Raw genomic sequence first — 12,174 nt, 5'->3', positions numbered from 1 at the left:
CTTCTGTTTCAGTCTTCCTTAAGAGTAACTAATAAGTAACGTGCAACACATTTTTTCGGAACACGTGGCAGCTTTGTGTAATTCTGAGTAATAAGGTACTTCATGAAATTCACTCTACCAAATCCAAACACCGATTACATGCACAAAGAATGAAGCATTCGGATTGAAAAAGACACACCTCAGTGTAAAGTTTAACTTTTGAAAGAATGGTTGTACCCATGAGATAATAACTGAAACTATGGTAGTCAGGTCACTCAAGGATAAATTTAACTTCATTGTTATAACCACATGGGTCACATATTTGAATGACTCAATTTTTTACGATACAATGAGAGAAAGCTGCAAAAGAGATTAAGGGTCCAAGAAACTACAAAATGAACACTCAAAGCTTGGAAAGCAATTCAGGAGGTGCAGGATATATACACCCCAAAGAGGAATAAGTGTTCTAAGGGCAAGATGACACAACCGTGGTGAAAAGTCAAAGCCAACATAAAAGCCAAAGAGAGGGCATATAATAGAGCCAAAATTAGTGGGAAGTTAGAGGATTGGGAAGCTTTTAAAAACCAACAGAAGGCAACAAAAAAGTCATTAAGCAGGTAATGATGGAATACAGAAGTAAGCTAGCTAACAAAGAGGCTACCAAAAGTTTCTTCAGGTGAATTAAGTGCAAAAGAGAGGCAAGAATGAATTTCCGACCATTGGAAAATGCTGCTGGAGAGGTAGTAATGGGGGACGAGAAAACGGCAGATGAACTGAATAAGTATTTTGCATCAGTCTTCACTGTAGAAGATACTAGCAGTATGGTGGAAGTTCCAGAGTGCCAGGGGTCAAAAGTGTATGAAGTTGCCATTAGTAGGGAGAAGGTTCTTGGTGAAATTGAAAGGTCTGAAGGTCACCTGGATCAGATGGTGTACATCCCAGGGTTCAAAAGAGGTGGCTGAAGATATTGTGGAGACATTAGCGATGATCTTTCAAGAACCATCTTTCTGGCATGGTTCTGTAAATTGCACATCAGTCCACTCTTCAAGAAGGGAGAGAGGCAGAAGAAAGGAAATTATAAGCCAGTTAATCTGACCTCAGTGGTTGAGAAGACATTGGAATTGATAGTTAAGGATGTGGTTTCCAGGTACTGGTAAACACATGATAAAATAGACCGTAGTCAGCACTGTTTTCTTAAGGGAAAACCTTATCTGACTAATCTGTTGGAATTATTCGAAGAAATAACAAACAGGACAGAGAAAGGAGAATTTGTGGATGTTGTGTACTTTTTCAGAATGTCTTTGACAAGGTACCACACATGAGGCTGCTTAACAAATTAAGAGCCCATGGTATCACAGTAAAGATTCTAGCATGGATAAAGCAGTGGCTGATTGGCAGGAGGCAATGTGTGGGAATAAAGCGAGCCTTTTCTGATTGGCTGCTAGTGACTAGTCCTGTTCCACAGGTGTCTGTATTGGGACTGCGTCTTTTTATGTTATATGTTAATGACTTGGATGACTGAATTGTTCGCTTTACTGCAAAGTTTGTGGACAATATGAAGATAGGTGGAGAGGTAGGTAGCTTTGAGGAAGTAGAGAGGCTACAGAGGAATTACACTGATTAGGAGAATGGGCAAGGAAGTGGCCGGTGGAATACAGTGTCGGGAAGTACATGGTCATGCACTTTGGTAGAAGAAATAAAAATGTTGACTATTTTCTAGATGGAGAGAAAATTTAAAAATCTGAGGAGCAAAAGGACTTGGAAGTCTTTGTGCAGGATTGCCTAAAGGTTAATTTGCAGGTAGAGTCAGTGGTGAAGAAGGCAAATGCAATGTTAGCATTCATTTCAAGAGGGCTAGAATATAAAAGCAATGATGTTATGTTGAGGTTTTATAAAGCATTGATGAGGCCTCACCTGGGGTATTGTGAGCAGTTTTGGGCCCATTATCTTAGAAAGGATGTGCTGACATTGGAGAGGGTTCGAAGAACGTTCACAAAAATGATTCCAGGATTGAATGGCTTGTCATATGAAGAGTGTTTGATGGCTCTGGGCCTGTATTCAGAAGAATGAGGGATGACCTCACCGAAACCTATCGAATGGTGAAAAGCCTTGAAAGAGTCTATGTGGAGAGGGTGATTCCTATGGTGAGAGAGTATAGGACCAGAGGGCACAGCTTCAGAATAGAGGGGCGTCCTTTTAGAATGGAGATGAGGAAGAAATTCTTTAGCCAGTGAGTGTCAATGTGTGAAATTCTTTGCCAGAGGCGGCTGTGAACTCCAAGTCCTTATGTATGTTTAAGGCACAGGTTGATAGATACTTGATTAGTCTGGGCATGAAACATTATGGAGAGATGGCATAAGATTGGTGCCAAGAGAAAAATGGATCAACCATGATTAAATGGAGGAGCAGACTCAATGAGCCAAATAGCCTAATTCTGCTCCGATATCCTATGGTCTTAGAGTTGAATATTGTCGTAACAGGTTAAAGTTTGGACACCCATGAAGATTTGTTGCTGAAGACTGCAGGTTTTTCTGCTTTCCTAGAAAAGACTCTGTAAAGCTTTGGACTTAGCATTTTCCGTTGAATTTTTCAAATACACAGGAGCAATAATCCAGTTACAATATTTCCATCACATCTGGAATATATTCTTCTTTCCTTGGGCACCAATTCTTTTATGTTCAATTTACCTATACTGGATCATGGAGAATACATGCTTTGTACCACGGTAGTAGCATATTTTGGTTAGCAGAAGCTTGTATAAACTCCTAGGCTTTCAAAGTATTTAGCTAACTATTAACTTTCATGGTTCAGCTATTTTGACTTTATTTTGTTTTCCTTATCAAATTAAATTTGGGTTTATTTAAATTGAAATACCACATGGCCCAGTGCATATTTGTATTTTTGTTTCTTATCCTACTGATTACTAAGCAGTTTTTGATCCATAGGGAAAATTCCCAAGTATAATTTCAGATCAGCCACCGTTTTTCTTATTAACATCCAATCTTTGATTGAATCTAACCAGGCAGACACATCGCAGTAGCGTACAGAGAGTCACAGCAAAGTTCTGTGCAAAAAGGAAAACTGAAGGCAAAAATACAACTTCTATAAGAAAGAACTTTACAATATGTTGAGGTATGAGTTGCAACACTAAAGGAAGGAGTAAATAAATCAGATGCCTGAACAAATCTGAAATACTTGTGCCAGAATCATAGAAACACAGAAACATAGGAAACCTACAGCACAACACAGGCCCTTCGGCCCACAAAGCTGTGCCGAACATGTCCCTACCTTAGAACTACCTAAGCTTTACCCATAGCCCTCTATTCTTCTAAGCTCATGTACTTTTCCAGGAGTCTCTTAAAAGACCCTATCGTTTCCGCCTCCACCACGGCCACCAACAGCCCATTTCACTCACTCACCACAATCTGCATAAAAAAAATTACCCCTGACATCTCCTCTGTACCTATTTCCAAGCACCTTAAAACTATGCCCTACCATGCTAACCACTTCAGCCCTGGGGAAAAAAGCCTCTGACTATCCACATGATCAATGCATCTCATTATCTTGTATACCTCTATCAAATCACCTCTCATCCTACGTTGCTCCAAGAAGAAAAGGACAAGTTCACTCAACCTATTCTCATAAGGCATGCTCCCCAATCTAGGCAGCATCGTTGTAAATCTCCTCTGCACCCTTTGTATGGTTTCCACATCCTTCCTATAGTGAGGCAACCAGAATTGAGCACAGTATTCCAAGTGGGGTCTGACCAGGGTCCTTTATAGCTGCAACACTCCCTCTCCGCTCTTAAACTCAATCCCACGATTGATGAAGGCCAATGCACCCGTATGCCTTCTTAACCACAGAGTCAATCTGTGCTGCAGCTTTGAGTGCCCTATGGACTCAGACCCCAAGATCCCTCTGATCCTCCATACTGCCAAGAGTCTTACCATTAATAATATATTCTGCCATCATATTTGACCAACAAAAATGAACCACTTCACACTTATCTGGGTTGATCTCCATCTGCCACTTCTCAGCCCAGTTTTGCATCCTATCAATGTCCTGCTGTAACCTCTGACAAGTCTCCATACTATACTATCCACAACACACCCAACCTTTGTGTCATCAGCAAATTTACTAACCCATCCCTCCACTTCCTCATCCAGGTCATTTATAAAAATCACAAAGAGTAGGGGTCCCCGAACAGATCCCTGAGGCACAACACTGGTCACCAACCTCCACACAGAATATGACCCGTCTACAACCACTCTTTGCCTTCTGTGGGCAAGCCAGTTCTGGATCCACAAAGCAATAGCCCCTTGGATCCTATGCCTCCTTATTTTCTCAATAAGCCTTGCATGGGGTACCTTATGAAATGCCTTACCTGCCTCTCAGGATCTTCCCCATCAACTTACCAACCACTGAAGTAAGACTCACTGGCCTATAACTTCCTGGGCTATCCCTACTCCCTTTCTTGACTAAGGGAACAACATCTGCAACCCTCGAATCCTCTGGAACTTCTCCTGTCCTCATTGATGATGCAAACATCATTGCCAGAGGCTCAGCAATCTCCTACCTCACTTCCCACAGTAGCCTGGGGTAATCCCATTTGGTCCCAGTGACGTATCCAACTTGATGCCTTCCAAAAGCTCCAGCACATCCTCTTCCTTAATATCTACATTCTCAAGCTTTTCAGTCCACTGCAAGTCATCCCTACAATCGTCAAGATCTTTTTCCATAGTGAATACTGAAGCAAAATATTCATTAAATACCTCCGCTATTTCCTCCGGTTCCATACACACTTTTCCATTGTCACACTTGATTGGTCCTATTCTCTCACATTTTATCCTCTTGCTCTTCACATACTTGTAGAATGCCTTGGGTTTTTCCTTAATCCTGTCCACCAAGGCCTTCTCATGGCCCCTTCTGGCTCTCCTAAATTCATTCTTAAGCTCCTTCCTGCTAGCCTTATAATCTTTTAGATTCATATCATTACCTAGTTTTTTGAAACTTTCATACGCTTTTCTTTTCTTCTTGACTAGATTTACAACAGCCTTTGTGTGCCACAGATCTTGTACCCTAACATCCTTTCCATGTCTCATTGGAACGTACCTACTCAGAACCCCATGCAAAATCCCCTGAACATTTCCACATTTTTTGTTAAGTTTCCCTGAAAACATCTGTTTCCAATTTATGCTTCCAGGTTCCTGCCTGATAGCCTCATATTTCCCCTTACTCCAATTAAGCGTTTCCCTAACTTGTCTTTTCCTATCCCTCTCCAATGCTATGGTAAAGGAGATAGAACTGAGATCACTATCTCCAAAATGCACTCCCACTGAGAGACCTGACACCTGACCAGGTTCATTTCCCAATACCATATCAAGTACAGCCTCTCCTCTTGTAGGCTTATCTACATATTGTGTCAAGAAACCTTGTTGAACACACCTAACAAACTTCACCCCATCTAAAACCTTCGCTCTAGGGAGATGCCAATCAATATTTGGGAAAGTAAAATCTCCCACCACAACAACCCTCTTATTATTACTCCTTACCAGAATCGGTCTCCCTGTCTGCTCCTCCATGTCCCTGTTAGTACTGGGTGGTCTATAAAAAACACCCAGTAGAGTTATTGACCCCTTCCTATTCCTAACCTCCACCCACAGAGACTCCATAGACAACACCTCCAAGATTTCTTCTCTTTCTGCAGCCATGACACTATCTCCAATCAACAGTGCCACACCCTCACCTCTTTTGCCTCCCTCCCTATCCTTTCTGAAACATCTAAAGCCTGGCACTTGAAGTATCTTTACACATCTAAGTCAGTTAAAACAAATTCTTATTGATAGTTAGTTGTCTTTGTCAACATGGGAGTTACTGAGTAAAGGTTGGGAGAGGTTAGCTACAAACTTTCATAATGCATTGCCTCACTTGCGAGAATCATGGCCTCTTGAAGACATTGTCCAACGGAGGGAGTTTGAGTGTTCTTGTTCCGAGCTGAATCCAATACCGCTGTCCACTTCTGCTGCATTAACTCTTCTCGAAATAAGATGTCTCCATTCTGTTTGCAACCAAAATATTTGAATGAATAAATATACAGTATGTTCTCAGAGGCACAAAGGTAAAAACTCCATCAATTTGTTATGTTTTGTAACTCTAATGCATGAAACTAATTAATAACAAATACATGAAGCCAAAATGCAAGTCTAACTCTGTATGTACTTTAAGTAAGGCAGGCAAATATGACATGGTGGCATAATGACTAATGTCTTTTACATATAATTTGTAATGCATTATGTGGACAACAAAGAGTGCTTTGTCAAACAATATGTTTACAATATTACTGAAATATTAACTACATAGCACAATTGCATCTGAAAATAATGCTATACTGAGCACCTATTGATGCAAATAACAAATAACATTTAACTTGCCCATTCATGTGATCAACAAAATTAGTTTGTTGTTCATTGATCCTGTTTACAGTTACTGTTCTATAGATTTGCTAAGTATGCCCACAGGAAAAAGAATATCAGCATTGTATGTAGTGACATGTATGTACTCTGATAAAAAATTTTTACTTTGAAAATTAGCAATGAGAAATAAGGACCACACAAATGCAAAACCAATTCAATCACTAATATTTTTTCCCCAAACATCTGACAGTATTATTTGTGATCCAATAAGCTATCATTTAGTTAAAAATGTCCAGATGCAATTGTGGTAACTTCACAGTTTCTGGACAATTGATTTACAAATTTTCAAAATGATGTTATTGAATTTTTACCATATATGTCATTAATTTACAGTTTATATTTTTTCTAGTGAAGAGCACATTTAAAAAGTTCTTTATACCACTTTTACTGTTATTAATCATTCTGAAACTACCAGGATTTATTGGTCTTCCCTAGCTGACCGTGAGAATATGATGATGCAATGCAGCAGCTCACCATCACTTTCTCAGTTAGATTCAGAAACAGGTTTAACATCATCAGCATATGTCATGAAACGTGTTAACTTTGCAGTAGCAGTACAATGAAATACATGCTAATGTAGAAAGAAAAAAATAAGTAAATCAATTACAGTAGTGTGTACACACACACACACACACACACACACAATTAAATAGTTAAATTAAAAATGTTGCTGCTATATAGGACCCTGGTCAGACCCCACTTGGAGTACTGTGCTCAGTTCTGGTTGCCTCATTACAGGAAGGATGTGGAAACTTTTAAAAGTGTGCAGAGATTTACAAGGATTTTGTCTGGATTGGGGGGCACGCCTTATGAGAATAGGTTGAGTGAACTTGGCCCTTTCTCCTTGGAGTGACGGAGGGTGAGAGGTGACCTGATCGAGGTGTATAAGATGATGAGAGGCATTGATCGTGTGGATAGTCAGAGGCTTTTCCCCAGGGCTGACATGGCTAGCAAGAGAGGGCACAGTTTTAAGGTGTTTGGAAGTAGGTACAGAGGAGATGTCAGGGGTAAGTTTTTTTTTACACAGAGAGCGAGTGCATGGAATGCTGGCGATGGTGGTGGAGGTGGAAATGATAAGGCTATTTTAACAGACTTGTGGATAGGTACATAGAGCTTAGAAAAATAGAGGGTTATGGGTAACCCTAGGTAATTTCTAAGGTAAGGTTAAGTTCAGCATAGCTTTGTGGGCTGAAGGGCCTGTATTGTGCTGTAGGTTTTCTATGTTTCTATATTTCTACAACATAGGTGTTTATATTAATCAGCTGATCTAAGGCCATGTGAAAAGCCTTGGAGATTTTGTCTGCCTGTTGTGGTGATGGGGAAATTGCAGTGGGACCAGGTCCTTGCTGAAGCAGGTGTTGATCCTAGCCATGACCAACTTCTCAAAGCATTTCATCACCATAAATGTCAATTATGATTGCCAATCATAACTGATATGCAATAAACAATGGCCTTTTCAATGAATGATGAATCTTTGGAATTATCTGCCCTGGAGTGATGGCTCAGTTACTAATTGCATTTAAAACAGGAATCTAAAACAATTCACATGTCTAAATTGTTTTAAAAGGACAGACATAAACTAAAAGGTAGAGAGTACATTAACTGACTTCAGCATTCTTTTACCTGTAGCTGAGATCGCAAGTGGGTCAAGGAGTTTTTTAGTTCTCTGTACCTGTTGGGTGAGCTCTCATCCTCCTAGCGATGGAAGGAAACAGAACATCAAATTAGCTGACAATTTCCTTGTTTCACTCCCACTCAGCTGCTTTGCAAACCTTGAGCAATTCCAGTTAATTGGGCCATTGGTTAATCAGGGCAGCCTCTCGTTTGGGACAGCTCTTAAAGAACAAAAACTAATCAAGAAAATGGATGGGATTCCTTTTGTTTACTTGGGACACTCTGCCACTTAAATGGGACAGGAGACTGTTGCTGAACAATTTCTAACGAGTGTCAGTTGCACGCACTTGTGTGGCCATTAGACACTACACCAAGCTTAGAGCAAACAGTTTTTAAATAGAGTCAGTTGTGTGTGTTTGTGTTCAAATAGCAATAATTTTTATTACTGATAGTTTGTGAGAAATAAGCAGTAAGACAATTCAATAGTTTTGCTCACTGTGGTTTCATGTATTCGAGATAAGATAAAATTTTATTTATCCCAAAGGAAATTATTGTCATGATGTTGCTCAGTCAGAAATAAATACTTTAAAATATGAAAATACAAAATGTGCATTAAAAAGTAATAGCGCAAAATATAGATGTGCGATGAAACCATACACTTAGATTCTTAACGAGGAGGAGAGGTTGTAGAGTCTTGTAGCCACAGGGAGAAAGGATCTCCTGTGGTGTTCAGTGGAATCAGTCTATTTCTGAAGGTACCTCTGTTTGTCCAGTATGTCATGGAGGGGTGAGAGGGATTGTCCATAATGCTCCGTAGCTTCTGCAGCATCCTCCCCTCAGACACAGCCACCAGGGAATCCAGTTCCATCTCCAGAACAGAACCAGCCTTCATGACAGGCTTATCGATCTTCCTGGCATCAGCTGCTCTCACCGTGCTGCCCCAGCAGACTACAGAGTAGAACAGAAAGCTGGCCACTACTGAGTCATAGTACTGTAGATGTTGAAAGGCTGGAGCCATCTCAGGAAGTACAGTCTGCTCTATCCCTTCTTGTACAGAGCCTCTCTATTTTTAGTCCAGTCCAGTTTATTGTCCAGGTGAGTTCCCAGGTATTTATTGTCCCAGACAACTTCCACATCCTCTCCCTTGATGGAGATGGGAATGCAGGGTGTTTTCAACTTCCTGAAGTCCACCACTTACTCCTTTGCCTTAGTGCTGTTGATCTGCAGATGATTCAGCCACAGCACTCTTCTGTACTCAGCCTCTTGACCCCAGCTGCTATGGCCCACAGCTACTGAATCATCCAAACATTTCTGCAGGTGGCAGGAATCCAAGTTGTATCTGAAGTTCAAGGTGTAGATGATGGACAGGAAGGGGAACAGGAGAGTCCCCCAAGGTGCCCCTGTGTTGCTAATCACAGTATCTGATATACAGCTCTGTAATCTCATATATTCAGGCTTGGAGATTCAAGAACCAGCCAAGAGTGAAAATGAAGTGATTTCACTATTTCAACAAATAAGGAACTATGAAGGATTTGGAGTTATTGAAAATAATCTTGCATGTTACAATGAAAATTTGGAGGATTCAACAATCAAGTCCTAGACCTCAATACCTTGCTGTGCAACTGGATCCTGGATTTCCTCACTTGCAGACCCCAGTTAGTTCAGATTGGCAACATCACCTCCATAATCTCCCTCAGCACAGTTGCACCTGTAGCCCCCTGCTCTGCTTGCTTTGTACCCATGACTGTGAGCCTGAGCACAGCTCCAATGACACATTTAAGTTTACCAATGACACCACTGTTGTTGGCTGAATCAAAGGTGGTGACAAAGCATATAGGAGGGAGACTGAAAATCTGGCCAACAACAACCTCTCACTCAATGTCAGCAAGACTAAGGAGATGACTATTGACTTCAGGAGGAGGAAACCTGAGGTCAATTAGCCAGTCCTCATTAGGGGATTAGAGGTGGAAGGGGTCAGCAACTTTAAAATTCTGGGCATTATCCTTTCAGAGGATCTGTCCTGGATCCAGCGCATGCATACCCTTATGAAGAAAGTAAAGCAACGCCTCTACTTTCTCAACAGTTTGTGAAAATTCGACATATCATCTGAAACTCTGACAAACTTCTGTAAATGTGTGGTGGAGAATATATTGTCTGATTGCAACACAACCTGGTATGGGAATGCCAATGCCCTTGTACGGAAAAGCCGACAAAAAGTTTATGGATACGGTCCAGTCCATCACGAGTAAAGACTTACCCACCTCTCAGCAAATCTGGGTCATGCTCTCTTCTCACTCACTGATGAAATCAGAAAGAACTACAGGAGCTTCAGGGCCCACACCACTAGGTGCAGGAAGAGTTATTACCCCTCAACCATCAGGCTCTTGAACTAGAGGCAATAGTGTCACTCAGCTCACTCGCTCCATCACTGAACCGTTCCCGCAACCTATGGACTTACTTTCGAGGATTCTTCATCTCATGTTCTTGATACTTATTTCTTATTTATTTCTTATTATTATTTCTTTTTTATTCCTCTTTTTGTATTTGCACAGCTTGTTGTTTTCTTCTGCACATTGGCTGTTGTCCATCCTGTTGGGACTGGTCCTTTAGTGTTTCTGTTGTGTTTCTTGTATTTACTATGATTGCTGGCAAGAAAATGAATCTGAAGGTTGTATATGGTGAAAAAATATGTACTTTGATAATGAATTTACTTTGAACATTGAAAGCATCGTATGAAGGCATTATCCGCACTGGATGTCCGCGGTGATTTTGTTTGTTTACAGTCAATCAAAAGAACACAGCAGCGTACAGTGGATGAATTTCTCCATTGAGAACTACTGGGAACTAATGCATAATTTTGTAATACTGTAGTAGAGTTAGTGGTGTTCTAATTTGTTTTAGATTACATTTAAATACATACGTAATTTGTTACTCAGATAAACGGTAGTTTGTCACTTCTATGCCTTTTTATCTACGCATTTCCATGAAGCTTCGGCTAATTGCGGCAGCTGCTTAATTAGGCCAAAATGTACTTGTCCTGATATGCCCCAATTAACCGGAATTCACAGTAGATATTTTAAATGTTTTTTGTTTCAGTCTGATACATTTAAAGGTTCAATTAGATGATCTGGAAGAAACACCAGCAATCGTTATGATTTTTCTCCTTGAAGATTTTGACTACGTTATTAAATTCATGCAAAGGAAATATTATAATATTTACCATATGTTGAAACACTGCATTGCAGAGGCTGCTCAGGTGCTTATATTTTGAAGACGCCTAAAAGGGAAACAAAATAATTATTTTAACAATTGTTATTAACACAGGCTGAGGCTTTCTCCCTCAGCTCCCTGGGAAAATTTGCTTCATACTTATAACATTAACTTTATACATAAGCAGCTGAAACCTGGAACTAGTGTTATGGACTTATCTATATGTCTATAACACTAACTCAAATGGAAATTTGACTGCTGTGAAAGTTTGTTATTGAAATTCACATCAATTCTATTAATCTCTTAGGTTTAATAACCACCAAATAGATTCTTTGCCTAATTGGTGACAAGTGCTATCAATGAGTCTTACTTGCTGTAGCCTTTCTTAACACTTCTATTGCACATATGACCTGTACCAAGGTTTCTAGATTTTTGACTAACAATTCTTAATATCTCATTGAAACAAATAAAGGGCTTGAGAAGGTGATTGTTCCCAAGGATTGCAGTCTCCAAATAAGCGTAGGCATTTAGGACTGAAATATGGAGAAAATCGTTTAGACAGAACCTGATGAACCTTTAGAATTTTGCAACTAGGAATGTTGTTGAGCCTCAGTACTGATTAATTTCAAATCAGAAATTGATGTATTTTTAAATATTTGAAGAATGAAGGAAATGATTAGCTTACCTAAAGATCCTTAGGTTCTCCTCAGATGTGACCGTCTCCTACAAACCCCAACTTAGCAACATACATCCAAACAATAAAAGCCAGAACAATACGCAAGACACTGGAGGAACTCAACTGGTCAGGCAGCATTTACCGAGGGAACTGATAGCCAATATTTTGGATTGAAATGAAGAGTCTTGAACCAAAATATCAACTGTACATTATCCTCTATGG

At 40.1% G+C, this 12,174-nt stretch overlaps 1 protein-coding gene across 5 annotated transcripts in view; it reads right to left on the bottom strand.

The window, feature by feature from the left end:
• LOC132391707 (centrosome-associated protein CEP250-like) overlaps positions 1-12,174 on the bottom strand; it is a 149,059-nt gene that overhangs the window by 91,415 nt on the left and 45,470 nt on the right. For all 5 annotated transcript variants that reach the window (XM_059965255.1, XM_059965256.1, XM_059965258.1 and 2 more), the window contains exons 8-10: positions 11,287-11,343; positions 8,076-8,147; positions 5,908-6,037 (exon numbers count right to left, since the gene is read on the bottom strand). In XM_059965255.1, coding sequence (XP_059821238.1) covers positions 5,908-6,037; positions 8,076-8,147; positions 11,287-11,343 — 259 coding nt within the window. The remainder of the gene's footprint in view (positions 1-5,907; positions 6,038-8,075; positions 8,148-11,286; positions 11,344-12,174) is intronic.

This window comes from Hypanus sabinus, chromosome 3 (assembly GCF_030144855.1).
Source record: "Hypanus sabinus isolate sHypSab1 chromosome 3, sHypSab1.hap1, whole genome shotgun sequence".
Classification (NCBI taxonomy): Eukaryota; Metazoa; Chordata; class Chondrichthyes; order Myliobatiformes; family Dasyatidae; genus Hypanus; species Hypanus sabinus.
The sequence above is the reverse complement of the archived record's forward strand: the minus strand, read 5'-3'. Positions and strand labels throughout refer to the sequence as shown.